This window comes from Xenopus laevis, chromosome 8L (genome assembly GCF_017654675.1).
Source record: "Xenopus laevis strain J_2021 chromosome 8L, Xenopus_laevis_v10.1, whole genome shotgun sequence".
NCBI classification, from domain to species: Eukaryota; Metazoa; Chordata; class Amphibia; order Anura; family Pipidae; genus Xenopus; species Xenopus laevis.
The window spans coordinates 121482263-121508410 of record NC_054385.1 but is presented as its reverse complement, the minus strand read 5'-3'; the positions used below and the strand labels follow the sequence as shown (position 1 = coordinate 121508410).

The window sequence follows — 26148 nt, the reverse complement described above, 5'->3', positions numbered from 1 at the left end:
AAGAAGACGCGCGTGGGAGAAGATGGCACCTGTGAACTTCCGTGGACAGGACCTGCGCAGAGGGGTGAGTAACAAGTTAGGGGCATTTGCCCGGGGGGACAGGTAGGCCAGGGGGGAGGAGGGAGGGGGGCAACACAGGGGAGGGGTTTTGCACCCAGGGGGTTTCCTTCTCCTTTAAGCTTATCAGTAATGTGTCAATGCATAACCCTGGGTAGTCTTTAGCTTGTAGGAGGCACTAAGGAGCCTCCCAAGAAAGGATAGAAATACATATAGGGTTATTTCAGCCAAGCAAAGAGAACTGTATTCCTTGTTCTTCTTTAACTCTGTCATAGTTAGAACTTGTAGTCCTGTACTATATATATATATCTATATAAACATATATATATATAGAAATGGGAAAACGTTGCACCCCTAAAAATATGTCAGATGGCCTGGGTGCTTCATATATTTTATTACTGACAGTTAGTTAAGTAGTTAACCGAGTATTTGACAGCTTGGGGGTTATATACTCCTTACTCCCCAACATAAACCTAAATTAGACTCAAAATTGACATTCAGTTCATGAATTATACAATGAAACCAAGAAACAGGTTTTTGATTACGTTTTGGCAAATTGTCAGAAGTTACATTTATTAACATTAGCTTTTAATATAGCATAATTAACAAATATATTTATATAAACATATACAGTACTCAGTGGTTTAGTTTATCCATTCTGCGCATATTTCAATGTACCACCAGGTGAGCTGGATACTCAATGCCATTACCTTGTCAACCAGAGAGTGATGACTTTACACTTCTAGGGAAGTTAGTAACTGTATTGATAACATTATCTGTTTCATCAATATCTGAAAAGAAAATGAACAATTATGAGTAAAACATTTAAGTTCCAGTTTTCATTAGCCTATCCCATAACAACATCCAGTAACTTCACTTCTAAGGAAATGAGGACATTACATAAATTAAAACAGAAAAGGATATTATATACCTTGTAACAGAACTTTTTGTCTGTGGTACAGGAGTAAGCAACTGGCCCTAGGATGAGAATGAGTGGAATTAAGGCCTTGTTTATGCCACTCAGGGCTCATTTATGAAAGCCTTTTACTCAAGTGCAAGATCACAACCACAGTTTTAGGACTTTCAGCAACTTAACCCTGCAGGGTCTGCTGCACTTTGCACATTCCAGCACTCCCTAATGTACACATGTCTGAATAAGGTAGAAATTAGGGGGGTAGAATAGAGTTCTACCTGACACCCACCCATATATATATATATATAATACCCACAAATGAGCCACACTCATATGACTTACAAAATAATAAAAATATTGTTTAATTTAACCTTCATTAAAGGAGAAGGAAAGCTACGGAGGCATTTTATTGCCAATAGATAAGCTGCAATAGTGCAAGCTAGAATGCTATATTTATTCTGTAGAATGTTTTACCATACCTGAGTAAAAAGCTCTAGAAACTCTCTGTTTGTTTAGAATAGGAGCTGCAGTATTAATGGGGTGTGACATCAATTCCTGCCTGAGTCTCTCCCTGCTCTGGGCTCAGATTACAGTAGAAAAGGGAGGGGGTGGGGAAGAGGAGCAAACTGAGCATGCTCTTGCCCAGGGCAATGAGGTTTATGCTGAAGGCAGGAAGTCTGATACAGAAGCCCATGTGTACACAATAGAAGGAAAGAAATGCAGTGTTTCTTTTGACAGGGGACTCAGAGCAGCGCTACTTTGGGGCTTTACTGGTATATTTAGATGGACCTTTCTGATCAGGCTTACTTAGTTTTAACCTTTCCTTCTCCTTTAAATTTTTTTTTTATTATTTTGTAAGTCCTGTGAGTGTGCGGCTCATGTTTGGGTCTTGTGGAGGATTTGATGATTCTGCACAAAGGCATATTATTTTCTTTTGTCGAGAGTGCCGGCTTCTTGGTGGACGTCAGGCGGGAGGGTGGGGGCCCGAAGGGGCAGACCACCAAGGAAACCGACACTGTAATTTTCAATTTGAGTGGGCATGTGCTGACGCAGGGCGAGGTGTCTTTTCTCTCACGTGGTTTATCATTTGTGCCAGTTAATAGAAATGATGCAATTGATTAGGAAGTGGATCTCTTTAGATTCCAGTGTAAATTAAAACTAAGAGACCACTTTAGAAATTGTGAGTTAACAGAGAAGGAGACATTCCGCCCGGTCAGCACATTTGACCCACCCAATACTGCCGTGTCCATTAAAACTTACTGTGGCATTGTACAGAATGAATGTTCTGAGGCACTGCATCAGCCGAGTAATTATTATTCTAATTTGACAGTAGCAGAGAGAAAAGCCATTGAAACATTACAGGGTGATAAAGAGTTAATCATACACCCAGCTGATAAAGGTGGCTCAATAGTGCTACTTGATCATACTTACTATAGACAAGAACTCCTACAACAGCTTTCAGATGTGGAGGTGTATGAGAGACTTTCCAATGATCCGACTGATAAATCACAACTTGATACTTTCCTGACAGGGGCTCAGCTGGCAGGGTGGATCAGTGAAAAGTATCTCCAATACCTTATCACGGTGAATCCTAGAAGGCCAATCATTTATACCCTACCCAAGGTACACCAACACCCCACAGCACCGCCAGGGCGACCAATAATATCAGCAAGGGGTTCTTTATTCTCTAATGTGGCTAGATTTCTAGATAGCGTCTTACAACCCTTGTGTGCTACGATGCCATCGTACATTGCTGATAAGTCCTCACTATTGGACATTTTGTGCCAAATAGGACCTCTACCAGATGATACTGTATTTGCCAAACTCGACGTGAGTAGTCTATATCCTATCATTCCCATTGAGAAGGGGATAGCAGCTTGTAGGGAGGTATTGGGCAAGAACCCTGAGGTACATCCACCAGTTAAATTGTTGTGTACCCTATTGGAAATGCTTTTGACATGTAATTATTTTCGATTTGAACAAACCTATTTTTTACAAAAGACCGGTATGGCGATGGGATCCAATGTGGCCCCCTCATATGCCAATCTTTATATGGATCACTTTGAACACACATACATCTACCCTAAGTATTCTGAATATCTTATACTATACTGTAGGCATATTGATGATATCTTTTTGATTTGGCGAGGGGACCCCGTTGCAGTACAGACATTCACAGCTGAGTTGAATGCACTACCCACCCCGGTCAAATTTACACTGACCTTGGATAAAGATAAGGTTGATTTTTTGGATGTGAAGATATTTCGCACTGTAGGGGGAGTGGGCACCACTTTATTTAGAAAGAATACAGCTCGAAACACAATCTTGCATGCCCATAGCTACCACTCTCCCTCCATTCTGAAATCAATACCTTTCTGGGAGTGTTTAGGATTAACTCTAATATGGATACGGCTATACAGCAGGCTCAAGAAATGCGGGATCTTTCTAGAGAGGGGCTACAAACTTGCTTTCCTCAATGCCGAACTTGAACGAGCACTCTAAAGGGAAGGGAGTAATACACAAGGTGTGGGAGTGGGCAAGATCGAATTAAGTGGGTGAGAAATGTGGTACTGTATGTGGTGTTGCGTTTGGTAGTTAAGCAGAGTGAGGGTAGGCTTCTCGAAAGAAGTGCATTTTAAGAGATTTCTTGAAAGCAGAAAGGTTGGGAGAAAGTAGGACAGACCATGGGAAAGAGTTCCAGAGGAGGGGTGCAGCCCTTGCAAAGTCTTGAATGCGAGCATGTGAGGAGGTAATGACAGAAGAGTTGAGTAGCAGGTCAGTAGAGGAGTGTAGTAAGCGGTTGGGTAAGTATATAGAGATGAGCTCAGAGATGTAGGGTGGGGCAGAGTTATGAAGTGCTTTGAAAGTCAGTGTCATTAATTTGAATTTGATTCTGAAAGGTAACGGAAGCCAGTGCAGGGATTAACAGAATGGTGAGGCAGAGGAGGAGTGGTTGCTGAGGTATATGAGCCTCGCAGTAGTGTTCATTATGGACTGGAGAGGTGACAGTCTCTGGAGGGGAAGGCCAAGTAAGAGAGAGTTACAGTAGTCTAGAAGGGATATGATGAGAGAGTGAATACGAATTTTGGCAGCATCTTGGGTGATAAATGATCGTATTTTGGATATGTTCCTTAGGTGGAAGTGACATGATTTAATAAGTGACTGGATATGAGGAGTGAATGACAGGGCAGAATCTAGGATAACCCCAAGGCACCGGGCCTGGGGAGAGGGGGTGATAGTGGAATTTTTAACTATGATGGATACTTCCGGGATGTTACTGGTGTTAGTTGGAGGAAAGAGAACCATTTCAGTTTTAGAGAGGTTTAATTTAAGGTAGAGTTGCGACATCCAGGTAGAGATAGCGGACAGGCAGGAGGAGACACGAGTTAGGAGTTCTGGGTTGAGATCAGGAGAGGAGAGATAGATCTGAGTATCGTCAGCATAGAGGTGGTAGTGGAAACCATACAAATTTATTAATTTGCAGAGGGAGGAAGTATAGAGGGAGAATAGTAATGGTCCCAGGACAGAGCCTTGAGGAACTCCAACAGAAAGAGGTAGGGGAAAAGATGCTACTCCACTGTAGGAGACACTGAAGGAACGATTGGTGATGTAAGAGGAGAACCAGGACAGGGCTGTGTCACGAAGGCCAAGCGAATGGAGGGACTGGAGGAGGAGAGGGTGATCTACAGTGTCAAATGCGGCTGAGAGATCAAGCAGTATTAGTAGTGAGAAATGATTGTTGGCTCTAGCTGTTAAAAGGTCATTAGTTAGTCGAGTCAGGGCAGTTTCCGTGGAGTGTTGTGGCTTAAAACCAGATTGTAGGGGGTCCAGCAGGTTATTGTCAGAGAGGCCAAAAGCTTTGAGACTTCCTCATCAGTGACAGGGGTGAAGGAGCACAGGAGAGACTGGGCAATGTGGAGGGAGGGTGGTGGAAGTCTAGGGGGGTTAAGAAGTGTAATGTCCCTTCTGATAGTGTCAATTTTGTTTTTGAAGTGCTCAGCAATATCTTGAGCAGAGACAGATGTGCATGGAGGGGGTGGAGAAGGGGAAAGGAGAATGTTAAAGGTGGAGAAAAGTTGTGCTGTTTTTTAAGAAAGGGAGTTAATGAGTGAAGTAAAGTATGTTTGTTTGGCTTGGAAGAGGCTGGAGTTATAGGAGCGCAGGGCAGATTTGTAGCTCCAAAAACCTGAGTCTGAACGGGATTTGCGCCAGCGACGCTCAAGTGCACGTGAATGACTTTGGAGCGCTTTTGTATGAGCAGTATGCCAAGGTTGAAGTGGTTTGGGTCTAGAACGTTTAGTTTTTATAGGAGCAAGCTCATTTAGGGTAGTGGTGAGAGTCCTATAGTAGACAGAGGTAGCCACATTAGGACATGAGATGGCTGAGATATTAGAGTGAAGAGAGTCAAAGGAAGAAGAGAGATGTGACACGTCTACAGCTTGCAAGTCACGGTAAGTACGTGTTTGGGGAATAGCAGGGGGTGAGGAGGGAGTTAGTGAGAGTTGAAATGTGAGCATATTGTGATCAGAGAGGGGAAATGGGGAGTTAGTAAAATTGGAGGTTGAACAGAGTCTGGTAAATATGAGATCCAGAGCATTACCATTGGAGTGAGAGGGGGAGTCTGAGCACAAAGTTAAGCCTAGGGAGGAGGTTAGTGAAAGAAGTTTAGAGACAGAAGAGTTGTTAGTGTTGTTAACGGGTATATTAAAGTCACCTAATATGATGGATGGGATGTTAGATGAAAGAAAGTAAGGAAGCCAAGCAGCAAAGTTGTCCAGAAATTGTGCAGTTGGTCCTGGTGGTCGATATATAACAGCAATGCAGAGTGAAACAGGAGAAAAGAGCCTAATGCAGTGAGCCTCAAATGAGGAGAATGATGGAGAGGGAACAGGTGGAAGAACTTTAAAAGTACAGCGGGGAGAGAGAAGCAAACCTACCCCACCTCCAGGTCTGTTACCAGGTCTGGGAGTATGAGTAAGGTGTAGGCCCCATAGGACAGGGCAGCAGGTGAGGCAGTGTCAGTAGGAGAGAGACAGGTTTCAGTAAGTGCGAGTAGGTTAAAAGAATTTGCAATGAAATGGTCGTGTATAGCGGTGAGTTTGTTGCAGACAGATCTGGCATTCCAGAGAGCACAGGAAAGATTAACTGGGTTTTAGGGTATAGAAGTAAGAGTTCTGTAATGTTGGAATTTGCTCTGGAGAGAAGGAGCTCGTGGCCGTGATATAACTGGGATGGGGTAAGGGCCAGGGTTTGGGGAAACGTCCCCAGCTGCCAGCAATAGAAAGGAAAGAAAGACTAAGTGAGATTGGGATTTGTAAATTCTTAGTTTGTATGAAAAAGAGGAGTTTTGTGGAATAGCTAAACAGAGTACTTTATAAACTTCATGTGTGGAGAGGGAAGGAGAGGAGAGTAGAGAGGCTGAGATTTGTATAGAAATGGGATTTGATGGAGGAGGTAGTGAAAAATGTTTTATGAAACATGAGAGTGAAAGGAGGAGAAATGCAGGATAAAGCATGTTTGGAGTAAGAAGTAACAAACTAGCAGGTACAAACAAATCTGTATTCTTCTTATCCCAGATGGTTCACTGTTGATTGCAGGGGAATCCGGTTCATTTTGCCTTGTCAATGTCTTGTCCAACTGCCTTGTTTAACTGTCATTTCTAAGCACTTGTGAAATTTTAGCACTTGTGAAATGTAAGCACTGTTGCCATGCCCCAGACACGAGTGCCATCCCCAATACTGGGTCTGAATTTATATGTAGCTGATTGGGAAAACCAGAGCCTAATTAATCAATTAATCAATTAAATAGCTAGCAAAGGGCAGAGTTTTACAGACACCAGAACCAGGTTTGGGGCTATAAAAATATCTCTTGTTCACTGAGGAGGGGACACAGATGTGTGCTTGAGATATTTATCAAAGAACTAAAGTAGAATAGGCCTGACAGACAAAAGTTATTGGGATTAACAGATACAAGTAGGGATATAGCAGAATAACCAGAATAAACAGTTGCAATAGATATGTAGCAGTATATGGATATAGCAGAATTACCTGTAGGAATGAGGAATGATCATTAAGGGACATCCTAATGAAAACGGACTTAAGGAATGCTGATGTGGGCACTTGGTTGGGGAGGAACAGAAATGGCTGTTATCGCTGTGTGGGATGTAAGACATGTGGTGGTTTATTAACAAGTTACACAGTTTCCGAGTCATATTGTTTTCAACCGTTTTTAGATGTCACATTTGATACACCAAAATGATACATGTTTACTGAAGGGTTTCACTGACAGTTATATACACTTTAAAAGATATACCCAATTTTTAATATTTTGTGTGGGATATGGCCTATGTAGGGCTTCTTAACATAATGGTTTTAATGGTCACCTTGTGATATTTTGGTCTCAATAGATATTTAATAGAACTGTGTGGATTTTTTTTCATACTTAATAAATGCTAAGAGGCGGATACCTTTTAATTCACATGTGTGGTATTTTAAATACTGACAAGTTGATTGGATATGTGGTTGATTTAATGTTTTGCTTCACTTCCTGTTTCTTCATCCTGACGACGGCTCCATGTGAATCGAAACGCGTTGATGCACCATGCACTAATAAAAGCCCTTTGATATATATTTGAGGAGTCAATGCCGTGAGTGCTTTCACTGGACTGATATATATATATAGCCCTATGGGCTTTGGTATGTTTTTCTACAATATATATCTTTTTTTGCATACAAAACTTGGAGTGCTGTGTCAGTTTTTATTTTTTCTATGATATTGGCTACTTTGGCAGTGCCTTTTTGACTACTTGCACCCAGAAACCAAGAGGGTTGTGCGGCAATATCTCTTTCTATATAGTATATATATATATATAGATATATATTATATATAAATCACAGCACTGGGTGCGTGTCACTGATCATGTACACAATCATCCAAAGTAGAAGCCGCACTCACAGGTCTTACTAATATATAAATGCTTTATTAAAGATAAACTAACATTTCGGCAGCCTTTGTCAAAGTCACATACACCTTTACAGACAAACCCTATATGTACAGTAAAAGGCGCGAAGTTCTCGTCCCCTGGAGACGTGTCACGCATTCATTGGCCGCTCATACTTCTGTATAGTAAATATTTAACCTATCTCCTTTCAAATAGAGACATTTTATTATTTATTTATTTATTTTATTTTATTTTTTAAATAGAATCTTCAACCACCATATTACACTATTTAACCCCCTGCTACGGTAATTAACTTTTAAGTAGAGCGGCGCTACCTCCATCCAGCAGCCGCAAACTGCCAATAGACCAAGCATCCATCAGAGGTATCAGAATCGCAATCACACTAACAGAGAGAGAATATCCCTTGTACCGTATAGTACAGCATAGTGTTACAGTGCTGTACTATAAGTGTGTATGGGGCCTTGCCCAACTCATATCTACCCAAAAATTGGCCATATCAGCATTGATGTGTTCTTCCTCCATTCAATGGCAATATTGGAGTGTGACTTTGACTGATATTAGGCAGTTACATACCAAATATACTGTAATAACAAAGGATCCTCATAGATATTACTTACCTAGCTATCTCTTTACATCAATATAGGTTGTTTCTGAATGTAACAAAGGATTGCTGCTGAATCCATTTCTGCTAGGCACAGTCTGTAAAAAGAAAATTAGAGTTACAAATTCAAAATAGCTTTGCCTTGAGAAATGCAGATGTATTATTAGTGAAATGATGTAAATTCTAAAAGGAAGATTAAAATCAAATATTTACACATAATTAACACAGCTCTCTATAAAGGTAGAGGCATTATTTGGGGGAGACTAGTTGCCCAGTGACAAATCACTTCTTCTTCGGGTGACTAATCTTCCCAAAATGCATTGCCGTGACTAGAATCCAAATCGCCGGAGTGAATTCAGCGTGCTTTGTTTTCCGAAGTCGCCCGAAGTTTCTTCATGAGGCAACTTCAGAAAACAAAGTGCTCTGAGTGCCATCCCGCTGGCGATTTTAATTCTAGCCATCTGAAGGCAGTTCGGGGAGATTAGTCGCCTAAAGAAGAGGAGATTTGTCGCCTGACGACTAATCTCCCTGAATTTCCACATGTGTCTCTGCTCTTAGGCTACAGCCACACCTGGCAGATTTTCAGCCTGCGGATAAACACAGGGTAGGCTGATCGGAGCGTAAGGGCTGTTTCTTGGTTTGTGTTTATCCACAGACTGAGAATCTGCCAGTTGTGGCTGTAGCTTTAAGAACATTTACATAAGCTCAGTAATTCAGTGAGCTACTGTATAGGGCACTTATAGTCACTTTCATGACTGCAGGTTCTATTTCAACACAAATGCATCATTTACAGTTAGATAAAAAAGAATTCCACTGGCTAAAATGTTTTGTTTTTGCATAATGAAAGAAAATTTAATTTTAAGCATCTTTCCAATATACACTAATTACACATTTTACATGATTAAACGTTAGGTTCAAATGTAATTGCAGTTGAAAGCAGCGTTTCCTTATCCCATTCTGGTCTCGGATTCTGACTCTTGGAACTATTTAACAATAGTCAGTTCTGCAGGTCTGTTAATCAACTGGCTTCAGTTTTACTGTATCAGGAGTGAGAGAAAGCCATTCAGAAAATACAAACAGCCAGACAGGCACTGCTTTCAGTGGCCATTACATTTTGAAATAACTTAAAACATTTATAATGGACATATACTACACAAAAGCCATGAATATCCTGTAAATTATATCCTTATAAACGGTGAGTTCTGATGTCATCAGTTATAAACGGTGAGTTCTGATGTCATTTCTGTCACATGACTCACTGAAACTTGTGTATTATAATAAAGTACCTCCAGTTGCAAAATATGAGGATATTAGAAGTTACCTCTGAGTTCCATGACCTGTATAAAAACACTCGGCCTTCAGCCTCGTACTTTTATATGGTCATAAAACTCCTCGGTAACTTATAATATCCTTATATTTTACAAGAGGGGGTACTTTATTCACTATATATTGGACAATTGCTTAGAATTACATTATCTTTTATTATGCACATCTTTAAGGGCAGATTCATCAAAACTGTCAAATTCAACTAAGGAGTTATTCAAATTCGATTCGAGTTTTTAAAAAATTTCAAATTCGAGTTTCGAGATTTGTCATACCCTGGCCCCTTAAGAAATCAAATTCGACTATGCGCCACCTAAAACCTGCCGAATTGCTGTTTAAGTCAATGGGAGAGGTCCAGGGATAAACTCTGAGTTGTTTGCAGCCTTCCTGACATTAAAGTTTTTTTCAGAGAAAAAAATCGAATCGAGTTTTTTTTAATTCGAATCAAATTCGATTTGGGGTTTCGGGTCGATTATATTCATCCGTGTTATAAAAAAAAATAGATTTTTATAATAAATTTAGATTGGTCGAATTTCGAGTTCATGGGAGTTTATGGGAGTTTTATAAAAACTCGCATGAATTCGAAATTCAACCCTTGATAAATGTGCCTCTAATTTCTAATTGAAAAAACTTCAAAATTGGTATTCGAAAAGACCAACCGAAATGAATAGGTCATTATTCGGCCAAATACGAATCCTACGAACCGATAGTGCATTTGATCAAATTTGATTAAAAAATTTTCCCCAAAAAAACCTATTTTTCTACCAATTGACTCCAATTGGTTCCCCATAGGCTGAAACAGCAGTCTGGCAGGTCTTAGATGGCGAATGGTTGAATCTTTAAAGAGACAGTACATGATAAATTTCTATATTTCTAATTTGGACTATTCCCCAGTGGAAGTACACAAAAAATAGCTCAAAATTCGAATTTTTTTCATTCAAAAATTCACCTCGACCTTTGAGAAATCTGCCCCTTAATGTGCGGTTAAATGTAGTGATGGGTGAATAAATTTGGCAGGAGCGAATTCATGGCAAATTTCCGCGTTTTGCCACCGCAAAACTGTGGCGAAAATTTGCTGCGTCAAAAAAATTTGCGCCAACATTATTCGGATGCCCATTGACTTTAATGCGGGCGTCAAAATTGACCTGGGCAAAAAAATAGACGCAGGTGTCAAAAATCTATTTTTTCCACATGTTTTTAGACGTTTTACAAATTTTGTTGGAAATTCACAAATTTTTCGCTGAAACGGGACAAATTCACCCATCACTAGTCAAATGAGCTGAGCATCCCTATTGCTTTGCATTAGATATGTAGCATCTCAGCAGTCACTCTATGTCATGTTTGCATTTATGGACAGTGTAGGAAGTATGAGAGAGAGGTTCTTGGATAACAAAGAGCAGAGGCCACTTCTCACCTGGTTGGTACTTTTCTGTGTGTTAAATTGAATTTTACTATATGTCATATCTTTCTTCTGGAAAATAAAACAAGATTTTATTATTCACTTCAGGCTAAATGAACTCCCTATGCTTTCATAGTGTGACATTCTTCCCTGTTAAATACTGTAGCTAGTTATCCATCAGACAATAAAATTGCAAGGCCATAAGGGCTACTAATTAGCGAAATATTAAAGCGGAACCACCAATGCTATGTTTGCATTAAACAGCTGTCCAATAAATGCCACCAACCGACTGGCTGTTATGGGTTGCAAGACGGTGCAAATTTTAAGAAAATGAATATAAAAATGGGGTAACAGGTAGTGATGGGCGAATAAGTTCACCAGACACGAATTTGCGACTTTCGCCGCAAGCGAATTAATTTGCGAAACCTCAGTCAGAAAAATCAGCTGCATCAAAACAAATTTGCCATGCATCAGAATTGTCTCCCGCGTCGAAATTGACGCGCGTCAAAACTATTTGGACTTACTTTGGCTTTAATGCATTTGGACCAAACAGTCGTGCGTATAAAAATTGACGCGTCAAAACTATTTTCGCACTAAATTCGCACATTTTTCTGCGAATCGAAACTGCACAGATTCGCCCATCACTAGTAACAGGTAATGTTAGGGGCCGATTCACTAAGGGTGGAATATCGAGGGTTAATTAACCCTCGATATTCGACTAGGAACTAAAATCCTTCGACTTCGAAGTCGAAGGATTTAGCGCAGATAGTTAGATCCAACGATCAAAGGATAATTCCTTCGATCGAAACGATTAAATCCTTCGAATCGAACGATTCGAAGGATTTAAATCCAACGATCCAAGGAATATCCTTCGATCAAAAAAAGTTAGCCAAGCCTATGGGGACCTTCCCCATAGACTAACATTGACTTCGGTAGCTTTTAGATGGCGAACTAGGGGGTCAAAGTTTTTTTTTAAAGAGACAGTACTTCGACTATCGAATGGTCGAATAGTCAAACGATTTTTAATTCGAATCGTTGTCGTAGTCGAAGGTCGAAGTAGCCAATTCGATGGTCAAAGTAGCCAAAAAAAACATTCGAAATTCAACGTTTTTTTTTATTCTATTCCTTCACTCGAACTAAATAAATGGGCCCCCATAACTGAATACACAACTTGAAAAAAGTGACGGTTTGACGTCTGATGATCAGGTGGTATATTTGATCACCGTTTTTTATACAGTTTGAAAAACAAACTCATTCTTGTCATTTAAAGTAGCTCTTTAAGAAAATGTGCATCTGCTGGAGTTATCACCCTCCTACTGAGCATTGTGGGCAGATTTGATAGGAGCGGGGAAATACCCTTGTATGTGTAACCTAGAGCTATATCCTGTGGGCGTAAGAAATGAATTAATGGAAAGGAATGATGTGATTTGTTACCCAATTGTATTACCTTTTTCCTCTGTCTTCTTTTTCTCACAAAAAGAAAAACTTGTGCAACTGCAAGGCCAGCAAAAGGTCCACATACACAGATCATGATGATCAGGGAATCTCGACGTCTTTTCTTTTCTGCATTAAGTAGGAAAGAACAATAAAACACAAATATTACGTTGAAACATATTGAAGTATGATATTTGAGAGAAATACCTTTCACTTAAATGGTGCTTTAAAAGCCCATTGTAATATTCACGTGTACAACTTGGGTTCTTTTTTGATTTGTCTGCTTTACAGATGGCACCATTTTAGACCTTGCTTGTTTTGTCAATGTCTCGTTTTTTCTATTTGTCAAATGTCATATCTACATATCATATCTCTTAGAAAGCCACTTATGACTGGCTGCATTATAAATGCTTGCTTGTTTATTTTTAAAAAAAACAATAAAAATGTTTGAATAGAGGATTTAAAGATGGAGCAAACTATTACATAGTAACATAGTAAGTTAGGTTGAAAACAGACACACGTCCATCAAGTTCAACCTTTTAAGTCTAAATATAATCTGCCTAACTGCCAGTTGATCCAGAGGAAGGCAAAAAAAACCCATTTGAAGCCTCTCCAATTTGCCTCAGAGGGGAAAAAATTCCTTCCTGACTCCAAAATAACAATGGGACCAACTTGTACTATGAGTTATCTCCCATAACCCTGTATTCCCTCACTTGCTAAACACCATCCAACCCCTTCTTAAAGCTATCTAATGTATCAGCCTGTACCACTGATTCAGGGAGACAATTCCACATCTTCACAGCTCTCACTGTAACAAACCCCTTCCCAATATTTAGGCGGAACCTCTTTTCTTCTGATCGAAATGGGTGACCTTGTGTCAGTTGGAAGGACCTACTGGTAACATGACAAGATTGACAATAATCTGCGTAAATGTCTATAACATTCTACAGAAACCTCTGCAGCACTGCTCAATAATAATAAAGTGCAAAAGTCTATATAGAACACTCCTCCATACAAATACTAGATCTTCCTGCAGCTTTCAACTTCATTTCCCTTTTAGTCCTCAAGCGTCTCCTTTCTTTTTAGCCTCCATAACACTGTCCAAGTCTTTTTCCTGTGTTTGCAATCACACTTTTAGGGGCTGTTGTCATTAATAACACAACTGTGTTCTTTAGCACAATAGGGGGCATTTACTTTTCCCTGTGGGGCATGTATTAGAGCACTAGGGGGCGCTCAAGTTAGGGGACAGGTAGGGGATGGAAGTGTGTATGTCTATGTGCCTAAGCAGTGTTCTATTCAAAGGGCTAGCTACAGGTCTCTGTGAGCCGAAATGGAGAGGCCTGCGGTCATTTATAAAGGGCAGAATGCATTGAGCAAAGTGCCAAAAATTGTCAGTTGTGCCTTATTTATCATTTTGTCCACAGCAATTTCTTATATACACATTTTTATCATCTATTAGTACTTTTTATTGTCTTGCGGTTATAAAAAAAAAAATAACTTGCCACCTAAGACAAGTTTTTTTTATTTTTTGAAAAAAAAAAACAATGGTTTGATTATTAAAGGAGAAAGAAAGGCTAAAATTAAGTAAGCCTTATCAGAAAGGTCTATATAAATACACCAGTAAACCCTCACAGTAATGCTGCTCTGAGTCCTCTGTCAAAAGAAACACAGCATTTCTTTCTATTGTGTACACATGGGCTTCTGTATCAGACTTCCTGTTTTCAACTTAAACCTCCAGGACTAGGGCTTGAGCATGCTCAGTTTGCGCCTCTCTCTCACTCCCTCTCCCCTCCCTGCTGTAATCTGAGCCCAGAGCTATGAGAGATTCAGGCAAGAAGTGATGTCGCACCAAGCTAATATGGCAGCTGCTATCCTAAACAAACAGAGAGATTTTCTTGAGCTGTTTACTCAGGTATGGTAAAGCATTCTGCAGAATAAATATAGTGGTATAGCTTGCACTATTGTGGTTATTCTTTCTCCTTTAATAGATTAGCCCCTAAAGGTATACTCCAATGAAGCCCTTTAGCAGGGAAGATCTGTGGCTCTAAAGGTGCCTCTAGAAGCTCCCCATCTTTTTTTCTGCTGGTTTATACACAATCAGCCCAGTATTATCAGTTTCTATGACAGATGAACCTCAGTTTTGCTAATAATCCTACATTCCCTAAACTTTAATTGACATACGGTACATTCTGTAAATAAAGTATAGGTACAGTATAAAACCTATAATCTGATATACTTTGGACCCAGGACCTTCCAGATTAGGATTTTCTGACCATTCTGATCACCAAGTAGTCAAGGAAGTTGTCAGGAGAAAGAAAGAGGCTGCTTTGATGTTAACAGTACATGTATCCCTTAATAGCTTGGAATACAAAAAAGAATAAATAACGGTCTTAGAATAGCACTCTCATCAATTTTACATTAATTTATTTTAAAGGTTTACTTATCCTTTAATAAGGAAAGCTGCTCTGACGGGCACAAAGGAACCCTAAACAATGTTCCCTCTAATTCCTTCTCGACAAAGTGCACTCACTTGTTTTAAAGCTTTACTTATCCTTTAAGCCGGGGCGAAAATGCCAAAAGTATGGACTCTCGGCACTAAATTGAGTTCCTTAGTGCTTGTGACCCTGTCCATAGTAATGAGTCCTTATCAGTCATTTACATGCCCATGTGCCAGCACTACCCTAATATGTATGTGTCTCCGAAATCTTAATTACTATTAAAAACATCATCTGTGCTTGTACATTTTATATTTTACTACCACCATGAGCAAGAAAACAATGCTGAGCTTATTTAAAAAAAAAAACATGTCACTTAGTAATTCAGGATATAATCATGGTAAATAATGCTGATGCCTCCCATGTCCTTTTTCTACTCCTTTAAGACGGTAAACTCTAAAGAGCCGGATCACTTTACAGCCTGTTCCTGACTGTTCCCGTAGTAAGTGTAAAACTGAATTTGCTGCATCTCCTGTGACTTTACTCCCTAATGCTTTCACTTTATATCAACTAACAGGCCCATTTACTAACAACAGAATTTTGTGGGTTTCCTATTTTTTCAAAAAGCTCAAACAATTAGAGATTTAAGGGGATTTATCAAAGGTCGAGGTGAATTTTCGAATGAAAAAAAATAGAATTTCGAGCTATTTTGTGTTTACTTCGATTAGGGAATAGTCCAAATTTCGATTTGAATTTGAAAAAACAATGAAAATTTGAATATAGAAATTCATCATGTACCGTCTCTTTAAAAATTCGTTTTCGACCATTCGCCATCTAAAACCTGCGAATTGCTGTTTTAGCCTATGGGGGACCTCCTAGAACTTCTTTGGAGTCAATTGGTGGACTTTGAAATATCAAAGTTTTTTGGGGTAAAACTTTGAATCACATTCGATCGAATGCGATATTCCTTCGATTCGAGCGATTTAAACTCAGCCGAATACGGACATAATCAACTGAAAATGGACCTATTCGACCAAAAAAACTTCAACTCAATTTCAGTTTGTCTTTTTGAATTCGAATTTCGAAGTATTTTCAATTCGAAATTTGACTCTTGATAAATATGCCTCTAAGTGTAAAAACCATGATAACCACTAATACAAAACATCATCAGGGAAAAGTTGTCGAGGACCTATAGGAGTCAATGGGAGCCGTGCTGATCCTATTGGACCATTTTAAATCCAATTTTTTTGTTCAGAATTGTCCAAGATTTTAGAGGTATTCAAATTTTTTATCAAATTGTTTTCTATTTGTAGTTATTCTGATCTTTTAATAATGTCATGACATTCGTAGATGGGGAGGCACATTTATCAAAGGTGGAATTTCGAACTCATGTGAGTTTTTTTAAACTCCTTTAAATTTGAATACACTCGAAATTCAATTGGGGGGTTATTTAATAAAAAAATCTAATATCTAAAACTCACACTAATTTTACAGACTCAAAAACTCAAATCGAATTTTGTTACATGTGCAAATTGCTCCCTGGACCTCTCCCATTAACTTATACATGAACTCGGCGAATAGTCGAATTCGAGTTCTTAAAGGGCCAGGGTATGATAAATCTCGAAATTGAAATTCGAATCAAAACCCAAATCGAGTTTGGATAATTCACAATTTGAATCTTCAATTCAATTGGGGGGTTATTTAATAAAAAAATCTAATATCTAAAACTCACACTAATTTTACAGACTCAAAAACTCAAATCGAATTTTGTTACATGTGCAAATTGCTCCCTGGACCTCTCCCATTAACTTATACATGAACTCGGCGAATAGTCGAATTCGAGTTCTTAAAGGGCCAGGGTATGATAAATCTCGAAATTGAAATTCGAATCAAAACCCAAATCGAGTTTGGATAATTCACAATTTGAATCTTCAATTCAACCCTTAATAGATTTGCCCCTTACAGTTTGTGGGTTTAGTAAAACCTCTAAAACTACGAAAATCGGACTAAATAGGCCTCTACGTATAGTTTGGTGTTGGGGTAAAATACATACCTTCCATTAGTATCTCAGAACAGGCTGGTAAAACAAAAGTGTCATTATTCTTGTGCGCAGGATTTCGTACCAAGCAGATACATTCCAGTGGTTTATTGTGTGATGAGATGTGGATTGTGCTCCCATTTGCATAGTGATGATACTCAGAGTTATTATATCTGTACATCCAACTGTAGGACAGAGCTGATGAGTCTGATGGGACGGAACAGTGAAGAGTATAATTACATTGGCCAGTTTCATTCCTCTTCTCTTCTTCCTTGATTTGTGGCTTGGGAACCAGCTCTGTGATTAGAAATAAATCACTTATTACGGTATGAATATATGTACACTATATAAGTACACTATGGGGCACATTTACTTAAGGTCGAATATCGAGGGTTAATTAACCCTCAATAGTCGACTGTCGAAGTTAAATCCTTCGACTTCGAATATCAAAGTCGAAGGATTTACCGCAATTCGTTTCTAAGCTTTTTTTGGAGGAAAAATAGTTTGATCGAACGATTAAATCCTTCGAATCTAACGATTCGAAGGATTTTAATCCATCGATCGAACGAAATTCCTTCGATCAAAAAAAGCTTAGAAAGCCTATGGGGACCTTCCCCATAGGTTAACATTGAGGTTCGGTAGATTTTAGGTGGCGAAGTAGGGGGTCGAAGTTTAAAGAGACAGTACTTCGACTATCAAATGGTCATATAGTCGAACGATTTTAAGTTCGAATCGTTCGATTCGAAGTCGAAGGTCGAAGTAGCCAATTCGATGGTCGAAGTAGCCAAAAAAACTTTCGAAATTCGAAGTATTTTTTATTCTATTCCTTCACTCGAGCTTAGTAAATGTGCCCCTATATGTACACTATTATGTGTTTGTGCAAAAAATTGTTCCTTTATTTTTCATTTATAATAAAAAATTGAGCTTTGGTTTGTGGATAAAAGTTCATATGAACAAAAATTCAAAAATGTAAAACTGAAGCTTCAGTGAAGCAGCTTAATAAACCGAATATCGAGTACCTTTTAACTAGTGATTGGCAAATAAATTCGACTGGCGCGAATTCGCTGTGAATTTCACCGTTTCACCGCCGGTGAATACATTCGTGAAAATCCCATGAAAATTTGACTGCAAAAATTTGCCATCAAAAAATTTTGGACACGCATCGGAAAAGACGCTCGCGTCAAAATTGATGCAAGCGTCAATTTTTGAGTTTCACTAAATTTTCGCCCATCACTACTTTTAACCACTTATTGTTTAATAACACACAGGAAACTGCAATTCAGCATTACAGGGGTTCTTCAACTTTGAGTTAATTCTTAGTATGATGTAGAGAGTGATATTCTGAGACAATTTGCAATTGGTTTTCATTTTTTTATTATTTGTGATTTTTTTGAGTTTTTTAGATTTGATTCAGCAGCTCTCCAGTTTGCAATTTCAGCAATCTGGTTGCTAGGGTGCAAATTACCCTAGCAACCATGCATTGATTTGAATAAGAGACTGCAATATGAATAGGAGGGGGTCTGTATAGAAAGATGTTTTTTTAGATGGGGGTCAGTGACCCCCCATCTGAAAGTTGAAAAAAGAGTTAGAAGAAGGTGGCAATTTATTAAAAACTATAAAACATATATAATGAAGATCAATAGAAAAGTTTAATTTGCATAGGAAGTGCAAACATTATACTTACCAAATACTGAGAGATTATAAGACATTTCGTATTTATCATGTTCAGTGTCATAAATCTGTACAGTGTAGATGCCACTGTCCTCTTTAGTCAGATTTCTGATTATTAATGTGGTTCCATTGTTAGAACATTCCAATCGACTGCGGAATTCTTCCCGGGTGATACTAAACTTTTGCTGAATGAATTCTGCCACTTTACCTTTTTTTCCACTACATGAAAAATCCCAAATTGCTAGATCAACTGGAACTGGAATATTGTATAGCAACTCAACAGACCCTTGTACATGGCCAGTCAATGGATCAGGATCCTTCCCTGTTACTGGTCACACAATAAAGAGAAGAATAGGAAATGATTAGCATTTATATAGCTCAGTGTTAGCCATAAACATAAATCATATTTGAGCTGGTCAATAGGATGGACAAAAACACTACGGGGGTTATTTACTAAACTCCGAATGCAAAAATCACAAAAAAAACTTTTTTTTTTTATAAAATCAGACTTTTAAAAAAGTCACAGATATTTCTGAATTTAATAAAAAAGTCAGAATCTGAAAATCTGGCATCTCAGACCTGCCGAGGTTGCATATTAGTCAATGGCAGAAGTCCCAATGACTTTTAGATGTGCACTGGGTTTCGTGCAATACCCCGAAGTTTTCGGGTGAAAATTCCCAAAAAATCGTGAAATTTATGAAAATCGGATGAAAAAAATCAGAAAAAAACGTGAAAATCAGATTTTTTTTCCCGGAAAGGAGATTTTTGGGAAAATGTAATAATAAATAAGTGTGAAAGACTGAGCTGAGTTTGTAGCAGAAAATATTGAGATACATTCGGACTTTGATAAATAACCCCCTACAACTGCCAGGGAATGGGGAAAATCTTCATTTTGGGATCCTGACTTATTGTTCTAGTGAAAAATGTAATAGTCAGGGTGCTGAACTTGTCAACTTGGCTGAACATACTTTTGCCTGTCATTTTAACAAAAATCTATTATCTACCCCTACCTCACAAGAACCAGACACGGAGGTTCTTTCCTTTTTCCTTGTTTGTCCTATGAAGCTCAAAAAATTACAAAAACAACACACAAGAAGTACAGTATGTTCAACTCAAGCCTTATTCATTGCACTCATGTTCAACAATTGCCCCTTTAATTAACAACAAAGCCAACATAGCCTTTTGAATGGGAAACAGTGATATTATGATTTAGAGAGTTGTTTGACCTTTCAATGCCAGCTCAAAGGGTTAGGCAGGATTCCTCAGTGTTCTGCTATTTTTCTTTGATCTTATATCATATTGTATTGACTTATCTGTATGCCACAAAAATAATAACATGGTTCAATGGCATCCAAAGCCTGGTTTAAAGGAGAATTCAACCCTAAAGTAAAAAAAAACCCTACCCCTACCCTACATAGACTACCTTTCCTCCTCCCCCCCCCCCAGCCTAGCTGCTACCACAGGCAAATTCCCCTAAGTCTTTACTTACCCCTCAGTGCAGATTCTGTCCAGAATCCACTGGACAGAATCTGCACCAAGGGGTAAGTAAAGACTTAGGGGAATTGTACCGTTGGTGGATTGTGCAGGTGGGTCTGTGACCATTGTTTGCAGGTTATGTGTAATTGATCCGTGCAATTGCCACTTTACTTACCCGTCGTTCATGCCAGGAAACTGGGAGGGTTAAAGTGAGGGTAAAGGGGTGTCTGATTAATTGGGGTTTGGAAGTGAACCAGTTTTAAGCTGGGCAGGTGGGTTTGATACCCATTTTTTTTCTCTAGGTTACTAGACAATTGTCTTTATCCTCACCCCGTTATTATTTTAGCGTCTCACTGCAGACAGATCGGTCTAACACCTACTTCAGGACCTGCACATATCGCTTAACCTATATTCAGTTTCTTCTTCTCCCTGTTCCTAACTTTATTTTAAATGTTTTCCTGGACCCATGGTTTTTATGTTATTTATTAGTAAACGTTAAGTTTTAATTTGTTCCTTGAGATACCGGATCCTATGATGGGGAGGTGCAACTTTAAGGTTTAGCTTTTTCTCTTTTCAATTACTATTTATCTCTTTAACCCTGCACACCATCAACTGTTTCTCTCATTTGATGGGTGGTGCTCCCTCATTTGTATTTAATTACAGCATTTTTAGCAATGCAGGTGTCAGGGTGCTGTTATCTTGTTACCTTCCTGTTGTACTGCTGGGTGGGAAAGGGAGGGTGATTGCACTCTGAATTGCAATGTGGCAGTAAAGAGTGATTGAAGTTTATCAAAGTAAGTAACATGTGTGAGGACACTTGGAAAATCAACAACATGTCTAGCCCCACCTCAAATTTCAAAATTAAATATAGAAAAATCTGTTTTCTCTTTTGAAAATGGAATTCGTCTGGAAAAGTACTTTTAGGGGCCGATTCACTAAGGGTCGAATATCGAGGGTTAATTAACCCTCGATATTCGACTGGGAATTAAAATCCTTCGACTCCGAATTTAGCGCAGATAGTACGATCGAAGGATTATTCCTTCGATCGAACGATTAAATCCTTCGAATCGTTCGATTCGAAGGATTTTAATCCAACGATCGAAGGAATATCCTTTGATCAAAAAAACTTAGGAAAGCCTATGGGGACCTTCCCCATAGGCTAACATTGAGTTCAGTAGGTTTTAGATGGCGAACTAGGGGGTCAAAGGTTTTTTTAAAGAGACAGTACTTCGACTATCGAATGGTCGAATAGTCGAATGATTTTTAGTTCAATCCTTCGATTCGAAGTCGTAGTCGAAGGTCGAAGTAGCCCATTCGATGGTCGAAGTAGCCCAAAAAACACTTTCGAAATTCGAAGTTTTTTTTACTTCGAATCCTTCACTCGAAGTTAGTGAATCGGCCCCTTAATGAATGCATTTTGTAAAACAACATGTTTTTCTCTGACAAAATCAATTTAAATAAGTTAGCAGTTGAGGGGGAAAATAAGGCACATGGATTTTGGAGCTCGGGGGTAAGGTGTAAGGTATGTCATCCTCGCAATGTTTTGTCTAAATCCTAAGTGGCATATAAAATTCATAACTAAAATGGGATTAAAGCAGGTCATCTACATTTAGACCTTGCCAAACAAGTAGACTTTTGGCTGGCTGATACATTAGATAGCTTTAAGAAGGGGTTGGATGGTGTTTAGCAAGTGAGGGAATACAGGGATATGGGAGATAATTCATAGTACAAGTTGATCCAGGGACTGGTCCGATTGCCATTTTGCAGACCTGTGTCTTTTTCAACCTACTATGTTACTATGAATTAGGCTACCCATCAGCTAAGCTGAATCAAGCTGATTGTTGGTCCCACCAGAACAGTGGGGCATACATCATTCATACAAGGATCTCATCAATGTGCTGATGGTCCTTAACTGAAGGGCTTTCTAAACCTGCATGGCAATGATTTGGCTGATTTTCTACCAGAAACAGCCAATAAGCTGCTGATTTGGTGTGTAGGGGCTGAATATCAGCCTGCGTTTGGCCAACTTAAGTTGGGCAAATCCTTAATGGAGAAGGACCTAGGGGAAAACAAAGTCTCAGTTATGAAGAAACACCGGGCAAGTTGGGGTTGTTTATGGTGGAGAAGAGGTGTTAAAGTAATACTGACACTAAAATAGTCAATTTTTCCAGTTACACAAATTTTTCAATAAAGCAAAACAGTTTCACTCTTTACTACCGTGCCCTACTAATGCCACATAAATAAACAGCCTTCCCCTGTCTACAAGCTGAATTGGCATGGGGATAAGACCTTGGTTACATGAAAGGAGTTCATCTCACAATGGTTATGCTTTGGCAACAGATTTCTTTCAGCTGGTTGACTGGTTACAAGTTGCACAAATTTGTAGTGGTTATGTTCAGTAACCCCTGCTGCAAGGTTTCCTCCAGTCCTACTAACCCATTGTATCCAAGCATTTACTCAACTGTTATTTGGTTTCCATGAGTTAGTAGACCAGCAACAGACTTTGTACACGCTATTACATTGTCCTGATTTTCTAATTATGCATGTTGTAGGATATAAAAAAAAAGGAATGGCAACTATGATAACCAAACTTCTGCTGCACTCAAGCTGGGAACTGAACAGAGAATCTAAAATCAATCACATGAATCCAATGGAGCTTGCAATCTAATGTTTTGTTAGTGCAAAAAACATTCGCAAACACCATTTCTAACACAAGATTTTCATTGCTTGCGTTCTTTTTGACTGATTTCAGAACTTCCTCCCAAATAAATGACTTTTGCAATTATTAATTTCATATAAAAATCAAATAAAATTAAATGTCAGTTATTGGGAACAGGGTTATTAGTAAAATTAGGCACTGGAGAAGAGGGATACAGGGGGAAGGAAAAGAAATCCCACAGCCCCCTGCTTGCCAGTGACATACAGATGCAATTAGGGACAGCTATGATATTAGTACAGGTATGGGATCTGTTATCCGGAAACCCGTTTTCCAGAAAGCTCCAAATTACTGAAAGGCCATCTCCCATAAACTCCATTTTATCCAACTTTTTAGAAATGATTTCCTTTTTCTGTGTAATAATAAAACAGTCGCTTGTACTTGATCCCAACTAAGATATAATTAATCCTTATTGAAAGCAAAACCAGCCTATTGGGTTTATTTAATGTTTATATGATTTTCTAGTAGATTAGTTATGGGCGAATTTATTCTACAGGCATGGATTTGCGGGGAATTTCCACGTTTCTCCGCCCGTGAATGTTTCAGTGAAACTGCGCTGAAATTTTGCTGCAACAAAAAAAATGTCAAAATTGGCGCGTGCATAAAAATTTTGCACATCAAAAGTATTCGGACGCCCATTGACTTTAATACATTTGGACAAAATAGTAGTTCATATAAAAATGGTTGCTTGTGTCAAAATTGTTGTGCGTCAATTATTTTGACAACACTAACTTCAAAGCGTTTTGTTAATTTTTTCGCGTTTTGCAAGTTTTTTGACAATACAGATTCGCCCATCACTAATGAAGATCCAAATTATGGAAAACTGTGTTATCTGGAAAGCCCCAGGTCCCAAGCATTCTGGATAATAGGTCCCATACCTTTTCCCATCTGGAATCCCAGAGGAACAAATGAGAGAGGTATAATATGAATTCAATAAATAATAAAACAATAAAACTGCCATTATTTTGTTGCTCACATACTTACCACAGCAAGTTTGCAAGACCAGTGAGAGTAAATATATGAGTTCAATGTGTTCCATCCTATTTTTAGATTGCTGAACTGCCAGACATGAGGGTAAAGAGAATCCAGAATAACCAGCAATGCCCTGAAAATAAGACTATGTGGAGAAGAAGAAAAAAAAAAACAAAAAAACTACATCCTTGAGGAAAAGAAATGAGTGTTCTGTAGCACAAGGCACTTATATAACTGAAAATACACCCACACTGGGTTGGACAACATTTCCTTTGTATGAGTACATACAGCAGTTTTCCTGCTTATCAGAAGTGCAAGAAATGAAACTGAAAGTAAACTGCAGTATGTGAAACAAGAGTGGCTGGGCAGGGTTTCTAAGGAATCGAAACACACGAAGGGATTAATGCATAACTGACAGGTTGGAGCCTAAATGCTGAGTAACGTGGTTAACACACTAATGGGGCTAAATTAAATTCATGTTAATGAAGAAACTATTATGATAAACAGGAGGATCCCAAGATTCAGAGCAAATGTAAGAAATACTCAAGTCCTTATACCAGGCCAGAGATCAGGGGCAGTCAGCAACAATGACTATTCCATATAACAGGCTGAGGTTAGGGGCAAGTTTAAAACAGAGGGTAGTCTAGTAAACAGATCAAGGTCAATACCAGGAGTTCAAATAGTAGTTAGGCAAGGATGGGAACAGGAGCACAAGAACCAGGGCACGGAAACAGGGAACCAGGTATGCATACCTCCCAACATTTTGGACAGGGGCGTAACTATAGAGGAAGCAGACCCTGTGCCTGCAGGGGGGCCCAGGAGATATAGGGGCCCCACAAGGCCCTAATTCATATACAGTTTCAATAAATATTGGTAAAACAAGTCAACTGCTAAAAATTTTGGGGGCCTGAAAAATAATTTGCTGTGGGACCCAGTGATATCTAGTTATGCCACTGATTTTGGAAATAAAAAGAGGGACAAAAAAAGTTGTAATGCGGCAAATCTTTTGGACCAGGCCTATTTTTGTGACCACATCCCCTAATTACCATGTTCATTTTACAAAATTTGACAGGTTATGAAAGTTTGAACATATTTCTGTTTTTTTTTTTTCAGTTATTACAGTTTTGCTGTGAGTCTAACTTCTCCCAAGAGACCTGTTTATCTAAATTGTTACAATTGCTTATCTCAAAATTGTTATAAAAGTATCTTAGTGCACCTGTTGGTTGTTCTGGGCTCCCTGCCAAAAGCCAATTAAGTTCGAAATTTTGTTTCATTTTCTGGCTGTTTAGTGCAGAGAAAGTCGGGCCATTTCAGTACAAAAGCGGGACTGCGGGATGAGCTGAATGGGCAGAAATGTGCCAGTGAAAATGAAACAGTTGGGAGGTATGAGGTATGGACTCAGGAATAGTCGAATTTATTTGGCAGGCATGGTTTTGCGGCAAATTTCCGTACCTCGAATGTTTTCGCGAAACTGCTGTTAAAATTTGCGCGTCAGAATTGTTGCTCGTAAAAATTATTTGGACGCCCATTATTTGGATGCCACAATGTGTTTTGCAAGTTTTGAGTTTTTTTTTGCTTTTTCACAGATTTTATGGTGAAGCGAAAAGGGACAGATTCGCCAATCACTAATGAAGATCCAAATTATGGAAAAATCCATTATTCGGAAAGCCCCAGGTCCCAAGCATTCTGGATAATAGGTCCCATACTTGTACCCATCTGGAATCCCAGAGAAACAGATGGGAGAGGTATAATATGAATTCAATAAATAATAAAACAGTAGACTGTCATTATTTTGTTGCTCACATACTTACCACAGAAAGTTTGTAAGACCAGTGAGAGAAAATATATAAGTTCAATGTGTTCCATCCTCTTTTTAGATTTCTGAACTGCCAGACATGAGACAGGAGGGTAAATAATAAGCAGCAATGCCCTGAAAATAAGATTATGTGGAGAAGAAGAAAAAAAAAAAGAGGACTACATGCCTGAGAAAAAGAAATGAGTGTTCTGTTACCACAAGCCAGTAATATGACTGAAAATACACCCACTGGATTAAATGTTAACATGACATTTGAGAGTAAATAAAATAAAATAATTAATTAGAATATATCAACCAACACTAGTAAAAACTAGAAATAACTAGCACTAAGCAATA

At 38.8% G+C, this 26148-nt stretch overlaps 1 protein-coding gene across 4 annotated transcripts; it reads right to left on the bottom strand.

Moving 5' to 3' along the window:
- Positions 1-431: 431 nt before the first annotated feature.
- Positions 432-24325, bottom strand: LOC108699378 (T-lymphocyte surface antigen Ly-9). Of its 4 annotated transcripts, XR_005963575.1 has the most exons (8): positions 24009-24321; positions 18846-19160; positions 17177-17458; positions 12702-12817; positions 11270-11326; positions 8549-8630; positions 989-1035; positions 432-848 (listed from the first exon to the last, which is right to left on the bottom strand). XR_005963575.1 is itself a non-coding variant. In XM_041573532.1 (7 exons), exons 1-6 carry the CDS (start codon positions 24061-24063, stop codon positions 8553-8555), a joined length of 708 nt encoding a protein of 235 aa, XP_041429466.1. In that variant the 5' UTR covers positions 24064-24325; the 3' UTR covers positions 432-848; positions 8549-8552. The 4 variants fall into 4 exon arrangements, 3 of the variants coding, with proteins under 3 accessions (XP_041429466.1, XP_018086905.1, XP_041429465.1); XM_041573532.1 differs by lacking the exon at positions 989-1035 and having other exon boundaries at positions 19041-19160; positions 24009-24325; XM_018231416.2 differs by lacking the exon at positions 989-1035 and having other exon boundaries at positions 24009-24320.
- Positions 24326-26148: the final 1823 nt, after the last annotated feature.

What these genes read in the sequence shown, in the direction of transcription:
- LOC108699378 (XM_018231416.2), bottom strand. Translation starts at nt 24,063, where the DNA reads ATGGAACACATTGAACTCATATATTTACTCTCACTGGTCTTGCAAACT. An exon ending in GGTCTTGCAAACTTGCTGTG is followed by an intron (nt 19,161 to 24,008) that starts GTAAGTATGTGA and finishes TTGTGTGACCAG; the next exon opens with TAACAGGGAAGGATCCTGAT. An exon ending in TTCTGAGATACTAATGGAAG is followed by an intron (nt 12,818 to 17,176) that starts GTATGTATTTTA and finishes TACTTAATGCAG; the next exon opens with AAAAGAAAAGACGTCGAGAT.